This window comes from Asterias rubens, chromosome 13 (genome assembly GCF_902459465.1).
Source record: "Asterias rubens chromosome 13, eAstRub1.3, whole genome shotgun sequence".
NCBI classification, from domain to species: Eukaryota; Metazoa; Echinodermata; class Asteroidea; order Forcipulatida; family Asteriidae; genus Asterias; species Asterias rubens.
Window position 1 is genome coordinate 620,018 of NC_047074.1, and position 14,794 is coordinate 634,811.

General features: G+C 40.3%; 3 protein-coding genes across 5 annotated transcripts; 1 reads left to right on the forward strand and 2 right to left on the reverse strand.

The window, feature by feature from the left end:
- Nucleotides 1–663: 663 nt before the first annotated feature.
- LOC117298826 (rhodanese domain-containing protein CG4456-like) lies at nucleotides 664–4,831 on the reverse strand. Of its 3 annotated transcripts, none has more exons than XM_033782162.1 (4): nucleotides 3,667–4,831; nucleotides 2,062–2,242; nucleotides 1,788–1,950; nucleotides 664–1,275 (listed from the first exon to the last, which is right to left on the reverse strand). In XM_033782162.1, exons 2-4 carry the CDS (start codon nucleotides 2,231–2,233, stop codon nucleotides 1,206–1,208), a joined length of 405 nt encoding a protein of 134 aa, XP_033638053.1. In that variant the 5' UTR covers nucleotides 2,234–2,242; nucleotides 3,667–4,831; the 3' UTR covers nucleotides 664–1,205. The 3 variants fall into 3 exon arrangements, with proteins under 3 accessions (XP_033638053.1, XP_033638051.1, XP_033638052.1); XM_033782160.1 differs by having other exon boundaries at nucleotides 2,062–2,245; XM_033782161.1 differs by lacking the exon at nucleotides 3,667–4,831 and adding an exon at nucleotides 2,499–2,624 and having other exon boundaries at nucleotides 2,062–2,245.
- Nucleotides 4,832–4,876: 45 nt separating this feature from the next.
- On the reverse strand, nucleotides 4,877–9,001 carry LOC117298825 (thiosulfate sulfurtransferase/rhodanese-like domain-containing protein 3). Its single transcript, XM_033782159.1, has 5 exons — nucleotides 8,710–9,001; nucleotides 7,133–7,215; nucleotides 6,418–6,627; nucleotides 5,679–5,841; nucleotides 4,877–5,312 (listed from the first exon to the last, which is right to left on the reverse strand). Exons 1-5 carry the CDS (start codon nucleotides 8,778–8,780, stop codon nucleotides 5,243–5,245), a joined length of 597 nt encoding a protein of 198 aa, XP_033638050.1. The 5' UTR covers nucleotides 8,781–9,001; the 3' UTR covers nucleotides 4,877–5,242.
- Nucleotides 9,002–9,433: 432 nt separating this feature from the next.
- Nucleotides 9,434–13,494, forward strand: LOC117298596 (D-beta-hydroxybutyrate dehydrogenase, mitochondrial-like). Its single transcript, XM_033781915.1, has 5 exons — nucleotides 9,434–9,577; nucleotides 10,340–10,475; nucleotides 11,174–11,308; nucleotides 12,564–12,697; nucleotides 13,105–13,494. Exons 1-5 carry the CDS (start codon nucleotides 9,434–9,436, stop codon nucleotides 13,492–13,494), a joined length of 939 nt encoding a protein of 312 aa, XP_033637806.1.
- Nucleotides 13,495–14,794: the final 1,300 nt, after the last annotated feature.

Sequence of the window (14,794 nt, forward strand, 5' to 3'; positions counted from 1 at the left end):
CCTTCAGTTTCGGATACAAATTTAATTATTATGTCAGTGTGCACTACACCAAATAGACCATAACCCGTGCGCCAAACTGGAAACATAATGGCTACCCTTAAAATCTTGTTGGTCAATGTTAGCACCGTTACCTTTTGATGTTCCGCTTTAACTTGGTCACTTGGCTTGATAAGGTGGAGGGATGCTTCATAAAACTGGCAGTTTAACGGTTTTGGGAAAAAAGGTTCGCTAATGCTTTTAGGGGGTAATTCGCCGAAATGGCAAACGGCTGACCTGCCAACAATATTAAAAAGAAATCTGAAGTTTAGTTGTCTGAATAGTAAGTAATAACTTTATTGGTTTACAATTAGAGGCTGGGCGACTTTAAAGGAACACGTTGCCTTGGACCGGTCGAGTTGGTCTTTGAAAAGCGTTTGTAACCGTTTTTTATAAAATGCATATGGGTAGAAAGACGTTGTAAAAGTAGAATACAGTGATCCACACAAACATGCCTCGCAATTGCACCGTTTTCCTTTTACCTCGTCGACTAACACGGTCGGCTATTAATTTTATGGGAGTCAATTGACTCCCATAAATGGACGAACGTGTTAGTTCGCACAGTAAAAGGAAAACCACGCAATTTCGAGGCAAACTTTGAGTGGATCAATGTATTCTACTTTTAAAACATCTTTCCAACAATATGCATTTTATAAAAAAGGGTTACAAACGCTTTTTATAGACCGACTCGTCCGATCCATTAATTTTTAGCAACCTGAGTATTGTTATTTTTTAAATAAAAAAAAAAAGTAGCTAGAAAATCGTTATCGTTAATTTTCAATACCCAACAAACTGAACGAATACCCGAATGGCGCCACCTAGTGGTAAGAACAAATAATTATGGCTAGAGTGCACTCGTCACTTTCGTTGACAAGACACTTCTTCAACACTGGCGTTCAGATGAAGCCACTTTGAATTATTTTACGTACACTTTAATACAGACAAGAGGCCCCAAACGAGGTTCAGTAAAATAAAAATGGAGACCCAGAGAGGATTTCCACCTCGTAATCAATCAATCAATAAATCTGTAAAAAATTTGAGGCGCAAATTTATGGTAAAATCAGCCAAGAAAATGAGCCAAAATCTCTTTAAAAGTTTGCAATTGAAAATTTTCAAAATGGCTGCTAAGGGAATGAACTTCCCGAATCATTAAGATACTCGATGGTCGACTAGTTACTACTACTACTTCTTGGATTCTTCTGTATCCATTCAGTCCAGCCACCGGGGTAATGTCTTGCTCTGAGAAAAAAATGAAGAAGAAGTTAAAGAAGAACAATGAACAAACGTTTTAAAAACCATCAGAAAATCACAGGAAACAATTAACCATAAAATCATCAACCCAAATGACCCGACGTCATCACAAAGATTAGGCCCACATGCTTTAGAAGAGTAATACAGCGCGCTGGATAAGTTTTAAAGACGTGCTCATTTCCCCAATTCTATTGGTATACTTGAACTTGGATCTTGTTGAAGTCATTCTTTCAATGGTTTTTATAATTGTTTCAGGTCTGGAACTCCATCTGTTAGATGAGGGAAAGGCCGTTTTCATTTTACAAAGGCAACTTCCATTGGATAATCTTGAAGGCTATGGGAAAGTACACCAAGGCCCAAACCTAGGCAACGGAGGCCTTGTTTTACCTAGGCCCTGTGGCGATTTAAAAAAAAAAAAAAAAAAAATGTTTACAGCCCTGAGCATTTCAGTATTATATAATAGGACGATTTGTTCTTTATCTATCAACTTCAAAACTTACTTTGTGTAACCCAATGCCTTCGCTATATTTAGCGCCTTCAAACTCCGGTTGCCAATCCTACAGGTGAACACTACATTATCTTGTGTCTTTTGGGGTTTCGGATGCCCATATTTGGCAAGAAAGGCTTCGTCTGAAAGCTGGAGTGCCTCTTCTAATTCTGGAACTAAATAATTGAGGAGAAAACAAGCGAAAGGCTAGTTAATAGACTTTGGTTTTGAATGCATGATGGTATGGAGTGGTTTGGTAAAACAGGACAATGTTTGAATAGACGTACCTGGAACATGACATATATTCTCGATGATTGTTCCTGTCTGAGCTAACTCCGGAGCGTTCCGGACTTCAATGAGCTGCAAATCACCACTCTGTATTCGTTTGACTAGCCCATCGTAGTAAACATTCTGCTCGTCTTCAAGTAACGGGGACTCCATCTTATCTCCTTTCTCCATCAACTCAAACTACTGTGGGGTGAAGATTATTCTGGGGTTCGTTTTGGCGGTCGTAACCAATAACTGTTTCCGTTGAATTGGCTATTATTATATATTGGATGATCACTGGCCAGTGACAGAAACAATTATTGGCTATACAGCCGCCAAAACGCACTCCTGTCGGTTTCAATCTGCAAGATTATTTATTTTTTAGTAAGAGTGCCAACAGTGTCGGTATTACCACGCTCTATCGGCTTGAAATCCGGTGACTAAAACATTGACTTACTGTAATTTCTCGAGATTATTGTGTGTGAAACAGTTGGTGTACAACAATTACATAAGAAAAAGAACAAAGTATTTAGTTTTTAGATAACAACTTATCGGCCCACTGTAAAGTCCACAGTCCACTCCAATTAATTTGTAAAGCTGCCATGCTTTCGAAACTTATGCACACAAAATTGCTGCATGGCTGCTTTCCCCGAGTGGATCTTGGGTCTCAGGTGAGGGGTGAAAGGGGCGGTGGTAGACTTGGTTCCAAGTCTCTGATCGTGGCTTTTAGTTGTCCTGATTATAGCCGCTACAAACAGCGCCCTCTTGTATAGTCTATTCGTGGCTGGGATGCAGAGGAATAACCGCGGTCTAAGACTTGAATCAAGTCTAGTGCGGTGGGGGATATTGGGGCCTTTTTGTGTGTCCCCCCGCAGGGCGTGGTCATGGGTGGTAGTGCGAGTTGGGTCATTTTAACACCGTTCCCTAAGGATATGTTTACTCGACAATGTCCATAAGGCATGATACAGGGGTGGTATGGCTGACCAAAACATCTTTTGGGAACAGTCTCATTAGCACTGGAGTGGATCACAAAAAGCAGGATTTCTTTAATAAGGAAAAACAATGGCCACCAGGCCGACTTGGAAAGTCTGGATTCAAATAAAAGTCTTGTGTTTCTCATCCCCGGATTTAGCCGTCTGACAAGGTTTTCGTTACTTGGACAGTTCGTAAGCAGCGGAGCGACTGGAACGGGAGACCACGCGCGCGAGTCCGCACGGCTTCGCCACTGCGTGCGTGGTCTCCCCTTCCCTCAGTCGCTCGGGATCGCGGCTCTACGAAGCTACCCACGTCACGAAGGCATTGACAAAAGGCTACACTGGGTAGGTTTAAAGTCAAAAGGCAACAGTGTGTCTTGGTCAACGACACAGTGAACTTCAGGGATTCAAACCCCTTCTACCCACTACAAAAACTTGCCGTGTTGCTCACAAACACAATACGTAACGATAGTCATATTATTTCTCAGCAAATTTTTATTCATAATGTGTGTTGCATCGTTAAACGTTTCACTGCACACATAAACATAATGATTAAAATGGCGACGTGTTAACAGCGAATTGCACACACTATTAAAAAAGCAGTGCAAGGCTAAACAAAACAAAATGGAACGACCTATGCCGAAAACCTACCTATAGAAATCACAACCGGCGTGTGTGTACTGTTTACAAATCGTATCAGCGTGTCGAGATTGGTGGTGGGTCTATAGACTCTCGTTTGTCTGCTGCTGCGACTATAGGTCTTACCATAGAGAAAGGATTCTGAATAGGTTCAAGGGTGACAATTACTGAACCCGCACATGACAGTATAATTCAGACAGTAAGTGAAGAAAGAGATCTTGGGGTAATCATCCATCAGTCACTAAATGCAAGTACCCACTGTGCGAAGGCAGTCAAAAGCGCATTCAGAGCCCTGGGGCTAATCAACAGAACCATTACGAACAAAGACAAAACAACAATCATCAGACTGTACAAAGAACTGGTTAGACCACACCTAGATTACTGTGTACAGGCGTGGAGGCCTCATCTTCAAAGGGACATTGACCTAATAGAAAGAGTGCAAAAGAGAGCATTGCGAATGATTGGAGGTCTATCTCACCTAGACTACGTTCACAGACTCAGGGAAGTGAAATTGACCACCCTGGAGTGCAGGAGGCTGCGAGGAGATCTTATCGAGACCTTTAAGATACTCAGGGGCCTTGAGGGCTTGAACCCTGAACACTTCTTTGATTTGTCAACCGTGCAGCACAGGGGTCACCAACTTAAACTGTACAAATCAAGATCCAACCTCAACCTCAGGAAGTTCTGGTTTAGCCAGAGAGTGGTCAACTACTGGAACATTCTCCCTCGAAAGGCAATTGAAGCTTCAAGTGTGAACATTTTAAAGGGACATGTGGACAAAGCGGAACAAAACACAAGTCTAGACCTACCGAAAATGTGAAGTAGAGACTTGTTATGTTATTTTCCACACATTTTCAATGACTCATCAGCTTTTGAAAACATTAAATGACCACAACATGGAATTCGAACAGAGACCCAACGCTTCATCAGAATTAGCTCTTAGAGCTGATGAGAAGAAAACATTTCTTAACAATTGGCTTCTGATAAAACGACGATTGGAAACCATTCCGATTAAGTTATAAACAAATGAATCAAAGACATAATACATCAAACATTTAAAATATGAATTTCCATGACTAGCCTATTGACCCTTTGCACGCGTGTCACACGCGGCGACTGACGCCACGCTTCCCATGTTGGTGGGCAAGTTAGGTTAACGTGTCGCCTAAAACGCGCACTTCACTGCATAACGCACATCATACTCAATGCATAGAGTTATATATGAAATTGCCCACCAGTATGACGCATTCAAGACTTGTCTGATGATGACGTCAGGTGAAATGGGTCAATAAGATAGTTTGGCTGGTCGGTAATCTTCACTCGATAACCTGTGCTTAGCTAACTGCTTTATTTTAAAAAGCACCTTTTTAATAACGAAACTGTAATCAGCAGAAAGAAAACAAGGAAAAGAACAATAATTTTTGTTTAACCCACAACCAATGCTATAACCCTCGACACAACCGCTTTAAAACCGATTAAAGTTCCATGAAAAACCTGATTATAAACTTTCAGTTTGAGCAGGTAAATTCTGGATTAAAATTTCAGTAACCAAGATTAGTTTGTTCTCCCGGAATCTTTCCAAAGTCCTCTACTCTTTAGGGGATGGCAGGTTGTTCATTCTGGCCCATTCCATCCACGCACCAGGATAGTGTCTCGCTCTGAAACAAAAAAACATGGAGTTGTGAAAAGAATCAATTGATTTAGTTTATAATGAAAAAAAAAAAACCCAGTCATGATGTAAAATACACTGTACACTGTTTTTCTTTTCGAATCTTCAAAGCATGAAATGGTCAGATGAGGTTTTGCGGTGACACCAAGTAAGAAATCTCTGTTGTGAGTAGTGGTGGCTCTGAGAAGAGCCGGTTTGTACTGCTCAACGTTTCGTTCTGTGTGATCTGACTGTCTAAGACATTATTTTCGACGCAGTGTTTTCATTGATGTGTAGTTCGCGAGATCGTTGAGCAGGTATAATGAATTTTTGAAGGCGGTAAAACTTCACGAAACTAAAATGATATTTTACTTACTTTTTGAATCCCATGTCCCTGGCGGTATTCCGTGCTGTCAGGCTCCGGATGCCTTTCTTACACGAAAAGACGATGTTTTCATCCGTCTTTTTAGGTTTAGGATGCCCATATTTGGCCTTGAAGTCCTCATCAGACAGTTTCAGCGCTGCCTCCACCTGCAGTACTGTAAAAAAGCAACAAGTGAAAAAATATTTAATTTATTTAATTGGAATTATTTGAGACTGAAATGATACGTTTGTTCAAATCAGAAAACATACCGTTGCTCTCTGTCATTCTTGAATGTGGGCACAAAAAGACCGAAGTGAAACATCATAACTTCAGTCTCTCTCCGACATTCTTCTTGTTCTGACATCAGCTGCGTGAACTTTGTTTTCAAAATACGCTTAATAAATAATTAACTCAAGACTTTGAACAGAAGTCAATTCGTTACATAAATGACTGTGGCTGACTACGGTGAAAGACTTGGTGGTCAAAGACAATCATAAAGAGTGTCGTCAGATACAATCAATAAACCAATAACAGTGACAACATGTCAATGGCAACATATACTTTAAATAGTTATGGCGTACATCTAAAGCAACTTTTTGCAGATGGTAAATTTACTGCAATAATTATTGTGACAAAACTTGAATAAGGCAAATGTATATTATGCCAGATAAATTACGGCTGTAGCCTACAACCTTGTTAGCAAGGGACCCTTGCTAAAATGGCTCTCGTGTGAAAGGGGTTGTAGAATCACCTGGAATATGACAGACATTTGGTATGATGGTCCCAAACTCTTCAAGTTCCGATAGATCACGAACGTCAATCATCTGCATATCCCCGCTACGAATACGTCTGACCAACCCTTCATAGTAGACGTTATCCTCGTCTTCAACCTGAGCTTCTGTGCTAAAAGGGCGGGAAAACACTGGCGCCTTCAAGTTGGAAGTTTGTAGATCAGTTTGCCCTACACGTAAGAAAGATAAGAGCGTGTGAACAAAATTCTGAAAATATTCAAATATGCGAGAGTACAATATTCAGTAAATATAAAACTAAAGAATAAGTTACACGTGCTGACAAAACTTTGTTGATTTAACAAATGTGTTATAATTATACTTAAAAAAGAAAAGACTTAAAAACACATAAACGAAAATAATGTGTTGACAGTTTAAGTCTTTTGATTTTTCATACATTTCGTTGGTGCAAAAAAAGGCAGAATAAAGCCGACACGAAATATTATGCATGCACAGAGAGTTATTTTCAATCCTTTAATTCCAAAAGGCACAAGAACGACAAGGGTGTGGCGTTAAATGTGGCAAAACAGGGGGTTGTTAATCAATGTACAGTGTACACACCCGACAGAACAAGAAATTGGCAGACCAGACAGGACAAACAATTCAATGTTAACAATTCAAAACTTGAACCCAAATTTGAGAGAAGTTTTGTGCCATGAGAGCGTTTACGATTCTTACATTTAAGCAGGGCCTTGTTGGAAGACACAGGGTGGAACTCTCTGCTCTGCCGGCTCGGCTGCGTGACTGTCACACTGAACAAACTTCGAACATTAACAAAAGACGAGAACAGGAAAACATTATAATTATGATAAATCTTTCGAAAGACACAACGCAGTGAGGTGGCATGATTCTTCATTTTGTATACTTACCTCGCTTGAAATGAACGAAGAGTATAGTAATGACCTTCTTAGATGAAGTTGTGAACATAAACGGCACCCTATCAGGTCATTAAAGACAATGGACACTATTGGTATTTGTCAAAGACCAGTGTTCTTACTTGGTGTATCTCAACATATGCATAAAATAACAAACCTGTGAAAATTTGAGCTTGATTGGTTGTAGAGGTGCGAGATAACTATGAAAGAAAAAACACCCTTGTTACACGAAGTTGTGCGCTTTCAGATGCTTGATTTCGAGACCTCAAATTCTAAACTTGAGGTCTCGAAATCAAATTCGTGGAAAATTACTTCTTTCTCGAAAAGTACGTCACTTCGAAGGGAGCCGTTTCTCACAATGATTTATTCTATCAACCTCTCCCCATTACTCGTTAGCAAGTGAGGTTTTATGCTGATAATTATTTTGAGTAATTACCAATAGTGTACACTGCCTTTAATGAGGTATATGCATAACAGGTCATACTGCAGAAAGTTCAGGCTTGAGGCTTGATATGAAGGTCTAGTCGTATATCTCGGCTCTAATTACAAAGGTCAGTCATCGAGACAAGGTCGGCACTGATCATTGTAAAGTCAGGTGTGTGAGTGCGCTGGACAGTGCCCGTATGGCCTAGCCTTGTCTACGTCAGGACATTTTTAATGGCCTGACGTATACTAGGAAAAACTATTATGTTTGCATTTAAAGCAAATAATGAGACGAAGCGAATAAGATTGCTATGGCCATGACCACGGCTTCCTTCATTTTACCAAGTGAAGCATAATCAAGGCACACAGCCATGTTCTGTCCATCCAGTGAAATAAGAAGCCAAATAATGGCCTCTATATACATGTGCTGGTGTAAAGTGTGTACTGCAGGGCGGGGCGAGGATGATGTTGCGGGCGCGCGGGGATATGAAACTTAGAGGTCTCAGATAGCCTTGATCAAGGCGCTACAGCCAGCCGCGACCTGCAAAATCCCAGTCCCCATCACTGAATTCCGCCAGCGCACCCCCCATACATAACACAGTGCATATAATACGTGTACAGCGTATGTACACACACATACTACTGTACATACACATTACCATCTGTATGGTACACATACGGTACATGAGTATTTCTATTAACTTAGCCACGTGTGCGAGGTTGAAAGTAGAAAGACACGACCGTACTCACGACTTCGCTATACTGTTCTCGCTGTACAATGTACTGTACATACAATGTACTGTATGTGTGTGTGTACGTTATTCGTGTACGTATGCACAGCGTGCAGACTGCCGAATTGTGCCGCGCCGGGCCGGGGCACACTACGCCAACAGCCTTGAGTCAAGGCTAGGTCTCAGACGGAAGTCGACTTTACTCGTTTGCAAACAACATACTTACCTGCGAGTTCTTGTCACTGTGTTGCTAAATCGTGCAGCCGTTGCAGCACGAAATATCGATACGGTAGCCATGTTTGCTTGAATTTGAGTTGGTAAATAACGTAAGTCTCACTCCAACGGCAAAGCGACGGCACCCAGATATTACTGCCACACTGAAGTCAAGTTCTTCTTAGTATGTCTAGTCTGAGTAGGCGTATTTTACTTTTTACTGCGCGCACAAGGCCTGATCAACCAATGGGAGCTTAGATCAAACATAGCAACAGAAGTTAAAGTCAAATCTTGGGCACGTTCGTCCAATGACTGTTTCGGTGTTGAGTAGGCAATGCATGACCGAAACAGTGACCATATTCGCACCATTGCACGAATGAAAAACATTCATTATTTGTTTTATATATTAACATCCAAGTAGATCTTTGAGGTGGAGGGGGCAGCCAGCGGGCAAAGAACTTTTTCAGTCACAGCCAGACAGACTTAATCCGGTGATAAATTTTTTTTTTCTGTTGACACTATAACCCCCATTTATCAGACGACTCTGAGCCTATAGTGTGTTTTTATCTTTAGTGTCCCATGTTACTTAGTACGCACTTGGTTCAAAGTCCGCCCGATTAGTATACATTGTTCCGGGGGCGGACTTGCTCGTTTTGGGTTTGAGTCCCCCGTTTTGGGTTTGAGTCCCCATTCTGCAACCACCAAAAAAGTGACGCCATTTTGTGACTTATGCCGCCATGCCTGTGAATAACCGAACCTACTTTGCATCATGGGTCTTACTAACTTTCGTCGCACTTGCTGTTTATAAGGCAGAAGATAGTTATGGCGCGAAAGTTATATCAGTGCTATTTGCTCTCTCTGGTCTGTACATTGGTGCCAAGGTAATTAAAACACTATTTAAAATAGTGTGACGACTTAAAGGCAGTGGACACAATTTGTAATTACTCAAAATAATAATTAGCATACAACCTTACTTGGTGACGAGTAATGGGGAGAGGTTGATGGTATAGCACATTGTGAGAAACGGCTCCCTCTGAAGTGACATAGTTTTCGAGAAAGAAGTAGTTTTCCACGAATTTGATTTCGAGACCTCAGATTTAGAATTTGCGGTCTCAAATTAACCATCTAAACGCACACAACTTCGTGTGACAAGGGTCTTTTTCTTTCATTATTATCTCGCAACTTCGACGACCGATTGAGCTCAAATTTTCACAGGTTTGATATGTTATGCGTATGTTGAGATACACCAAGTGAGAAGACTGGTCTTTGACCATTACCAATAGTGTCCAGTATCAAAACACAACAATTTGAAATCCAGAAAAATTGCAATGTCATATACTGTAATGTTCAGTGTTGATTTGTTATGCACTATTGAGCGAATATGGTTTGTGGTTACACCATTAGTGTGTTATCTGCTTGCCAGGTAGATTTTTTCTTATAAGAATTTTATAAAGTTTGAACAGTTATCAAACGAACACAATCTATACCTGGCATGGTAGATACACACATGGTGTTACCGCAAACCAAATATACAATGATACCACCATCTTTGCCTCAAATCGCATGATTGAATCTGTAAACGGATCATCATTTTTAACTTTTATTTTCAATATCTATGTTTTCCCCTTGATTTTCTCAAAAAGCTTATACCCAGGGGTAGAGTGAGTCCCGAGGGTAGGGCAGTATTTATCACAGGATGTGACACCGGTTTCGGTAATCTATTGGCAAGGAGACTGGATAGCTATGGCTTTACTGTACTGGCTGGGTGCTATTTACCAGGTAATGTTGATACCAAAGGAGAATATTATTCTTTATATCATAATGGAGGGAAATTTCATGGATACTGCTCAATCGGACAATTTGCAAGTAGCGTAAACATGTTGTTTAAACAGTAGGTCCGTTGCTGGACATAACTTATTTTAATTTTTATTTTATTTATTTTGTATTTTATTTTATTTTTTGGGGGGAGGGGAGAGGGGGTGCATATGAAAGAAAAATACATACGCACGTTTTTAGTGCCGCCTGTTGTGCAGCGAAGCGGGTTGAGTTGTTTACAATAGAACTTTTTTGGTAGAAATTTTGCGCCGTACTATACAATTATGGGAATTTTTAGACACAATTGACACATGGAATGACGAAATTCTGTCTGGAAAGTATTGTAATTTTTTACAATAAACACTGTATTGTGGAGACTAGCTTTGATACAGCTTAAGCAGAACATGCCTGGGACACATTTCTTTTGGCGGGATACCATTCACATTGTACACGTGCCATGGTAAATTGGCTGGTAACCTTATTCTGGTATTCTAAGTAGATTTGTTGTGCTTAGCTGCTCTATGAAATTTTGCCCAGGTTATGATTATGGTAGGAAACTATAATATTACATTAATAATAACAAGTTCAGGGAAAAAAATATTAAAATGATAAATGAAATTATGCAGACTGAATTATTATGATTGTTTATGTTTCTCTATCAGACGGGACAGGGGCGCGCAACCTTGTTCAAGAAACATCATCGAGATTGACTATCGTCCCCTGTGACGTCACGTCTGACGACTCGGTCCAGAGGGCAAAGGAGATCATTAAGAAAGAATTGAAAACACAAGGAAAAGGTAAAGAAAATAGTTCCGTTGTTGTTCTTTCCTTTGTCCCTGATGTATAGAAGAAAAAACCCTGATGTATAGTCATAGAAGAATAAACCTAAGACTGTAGACACAAATACCCTTGTGGAGCACCCCAGCTAAGAATTCCCCGATGGAGACATTTTGTGTTCCATTTTTGTTTTGTCCTTGGTCTCCATATTGTGAAATGAAACCACCTCCTAAAAGTTCCTGATCTTGATCCCGATTAAGGTGTCAATTTGACATGTCCCTCCTCCCTCCAACACTGACCAGGAAGTCAGCTTTGAGAAGACGTGTGTTCTTCCACCCTATTATAAACTTAATTGTCTTCTGATGTTTGTTTTCAGAGTTATTGGCAGTAGTGAATAACGCTGGTATTTGGAGCCCAGGGCACATCGAATGGGTATCATTAAATCGGTACAAGAAGATAGCAGAGGTTAACCTTTATGGACTAATAAGAGTTACGCGTGCAATGCTGCCTCTAATTCGCAAATCAAAAGGTACTTTTAGCAAGAGTAAAAATTTCTTAATCTGGGGACCAAACTCATAACTTTCTTGATAAGCACATTAAATAGTATAAATGTTTTCAAGACGAGAACATCGAGTCCTTTTCGAAACCACGGTTCGGCTTTGGATTCGTCTTCAGGCCGTCTGAAGCCCTAAGCACCTATACGCAAAGCACGGGCAAAATGTCAAAACAGTCGCGGGGCCATGAGCCGAATCTGGAGCCGAAGCCGTGGTTTCGAAAAGGGCCATAGTTACTTTAACAACAAGTTTTAGCGGGGTCAAAGCTTCCAATGAATTCGCATTTGGTGCACCAAAACACTGCAAGTTTTCGTGCACGCGTTTTTTTCCTTCATGTACATGTATGGCCAAGGCTACTTGTTACTATCAAATCGGGAATTCTGCAAACGCGGGTCTTCAACATTCATAATGCTTTGAACTACAACTCGATAAAAGTTAAGATGTACGAGTCAGAAAACAGAAAACATTTCTGTCTTTTTTACTTCCCCGGTATACTTTTCTATGAAATTAAATTAGTATACGGCTACAAAGAGGATGATTTTACAAACACTAAACAATGTCTAGACAAATAGCAAATTCTGCATAACAAAACTTCAAAGGAATGTGTGCATGTCCATGTTGGAACCACTACCGAAGTATATTATCTTCACTCCCATAATACTAGAATTGCACCAAAGAAAGTTACTCTGATCAAGTTTTGTTGGCTCTTACTAATTTCTAGGTCGTGTGGTGAATGTGGCTAGTATTTCTGGTCTGTGGTCGATTCCGTCCAACTCACCATACTGTATGACCAAATACGCGGTGGAGTGCTTTTCAGACACACTACGCTACGAGATGAGCCCTTGGGGAGTCAAGGTACCATACGAATTACCGGACATAACTAATGAGGCAAATGGCTACTAAATACAACTTGCATTAACAACAACTTATGGAAAAAAAACCTTTAAGTTACGTGCAAGGCTACTTGAACGTTTTGTTGGAACACAAGTCATCTGTGCAGTATAAAACAACTTTTCTGTAAACTGAAACGTCATTGTGACGTCATGCGCTAGCACAACAACACCAGTTGTCTTCTACAATATACCCACATGGAGGGATTTCTTTCTCCCATGGTTTTACTATGATATACAGAGGCACAACAAGTTTGTAAACTAATGGAAACCTCCATCCACAGATGCACTAAAAATTTTCTCATTGACTAAGTATGAAGTATTTAACATTCTATAAACTGTAAACGTATACTTTCGTGTTTATCTCTCCAGGTTGCCATCGTTGAACCGGGCGAATATGGTAAACTAACAAACATAGGAATGAATTCCAAAGAGGTAATCATTGCCACAGCCAATGCATTGTGGGAAGACATGAGCGTGGACGTGCAACAAGACTACGGCAGGGAATATTTCGACGCTCAAGCTGACATATACAACCAGAGTCGCGAGGAATGCTGGGATGACGTCACGCCAGTTATAGACGCCATGTTGGATGCGGTCACCTCCCGGTCGCCCAAGCATAGATATTTAGTTGGGGAGCTGTGGACTTATTTTTCAAAATTTAAATTTACTCTTTTGCCATCTTGGATGACGGATGGTGTTTTTAAACAGCTACTGGATGGGTTTCCAAAACCAGCTGCCCGGCGAGAAAAATATGAGTAATATTTGTTAAAACTTCTAGGAGATTAAGCTACATCTTTGCTTTTTGCTTAAAGGAACACGTTGCCTTTAATCGGGTCGAGTTGGTCTTCGAAAAGCGTTTGTAACCGTTTGTTAGAAAATGCATATGGTTAGAAAGATGATTTAAAAGTAGAATACAATGATCCACACAAAAATGCCTCGAAATTGCATGGTTTTCCGTTTACTTTACGAACTAACACGGTCGGCCATAAATGTGTTAGTCGATTAGTAATATTTGTGTGGATAATTTTATTCTACTTTTAAAATATCTTTCTAATCATATGCATTTTATAACAAATGGTTAAAAACGCTTTTCAAATACCAACTCGGCCGATCCAAGGCAACGGGTTCCTTTAACCAAGAGTGAGGGCGACAGACTACTATTTTGTCGTTATGATAAAAGTAAAAAATAGAATTAACACAAACAAACGAGTAAAGGCACTGGACACTAATTACTCAAAATAATTTTTAGCACAAAACCTTACTTGGTAATGAGTAATGGAGAGCTGTTGATAGTAAAAATCATTGTAAGAAACAGCTCCCCAGAGGCAACGTAGTTTTTGAGAAAGAAGTAATTTCTCACTAAAATAATTCATTGAATTTGATTTCGAGACCTCAGCTGGTTACATCCTGAAAGCACAACTTTGTATGACAATTACAAGGGTGTTTTTCTTGCATTATTATCTCGCAACTTCGACGACCAATTGAGTTCAAATTTTCACAGGTTTGTCATTTTGTGCATTTCAATATGTTGAGACACCAAGTGAGACTGCACTTTGACAAGTATTACTAAAGATGTCTAGTGTTTTTAATCAAGTGAGGGCGGCATACTGATATTTTGTCATTGTGACATAATGTAACAAATAAAATGAAACAAACCGCAAGTAATCACAACAATGAAGTAATCATTGACAATTAATACTTTTAATACATTAACAGGCATCCCCCACAGTGACGACTTAAAATGCTTTAAACAAAGGTCATCCTTGTGTTTTGTTTTCGGCGAGAACAAAACTTGTTCGCTCGGCCCCAGCAGCCAGTCTATATCCAGGACCTTTAGTTAAAGCAAGGCGCTGGGGACGAGCTAGACTGGGCCCCTGTCTTTCACTCTAACCATACACGCCAGTTTTGCAATTTTTGAGGCCGGTCTCTGGCGTTATTCACGAGCCTCGAAGAATGACGTCAGACATTCAGGCTTGGGACGCGCGAACAAAACTTGATGCCTCTTTTGAACACTAGAGGGCGGCATACCAAGTGATGTTGATTGTCACCGAATGAAGAT

Coding starts and splice junctions, on each gene's coding strand:
- LOC117298826 (XM_033782162.1), bottom strand. CDS start 2,233: ATGGAGAAAGGAGATAAGATGGAGTCCCCGTTACTTGAAGACGAGCAG. Junction 1,951..2,061: donor GAATATATGTCATGTTCCAG/GTACGTCTATTC, acceptor TCAATTATTTAG/TTCCAGAATTAGAAGAGGCA. Junction 1,276..1,787: donor AAGGCATTGGGTTACACAAA/GTAAGTTTTGAA, acceptor TTTTTTTCTCAG/AGCAAGACATTACCCCGGTG.
- LOC117298825 (XM_033782159.1), bottom strand. CDS start 8,780: ATGGCTACCGTATCGATATTTCGTGCTGCAACGGCTGCACGATTTAGC. Junction 7,216..8,709: donor ACAGTGACAAGAACTCGCAG/GTAAGTATGTTG, acceptor TAATGTTCGAAG/TTTGTTCAGTGTGACAGTCA. Junction 5,842..6,417: donor AAATGTCTGTCATATTCCAG/GTGATTCTACAA, acceptor GCTTTTTTACAG/TACTGCAGGTGGAGGCAGCG.
- LOC117298596 (XM_033781915.1), top strand. CDS start 9,434: ATGCCTGTGAATAACCGAACCTACTTTGCATCATGGGTCTTACTAACT. Junction 11,309..12,563: donor ATTGAAAACACAAGGAAAAG/GTAAAGAAAATA, acceptor ACTAATTTCTAG/GTCGTGTGGTGAATGTGGCT. Junction 12,698..13,104: donor TGAGCCCTTGGGGAGTCAAG/GTACCATACGAA, acceptor TTATCTCTCCAG/GTTGCCATCGTTGAACCGGG.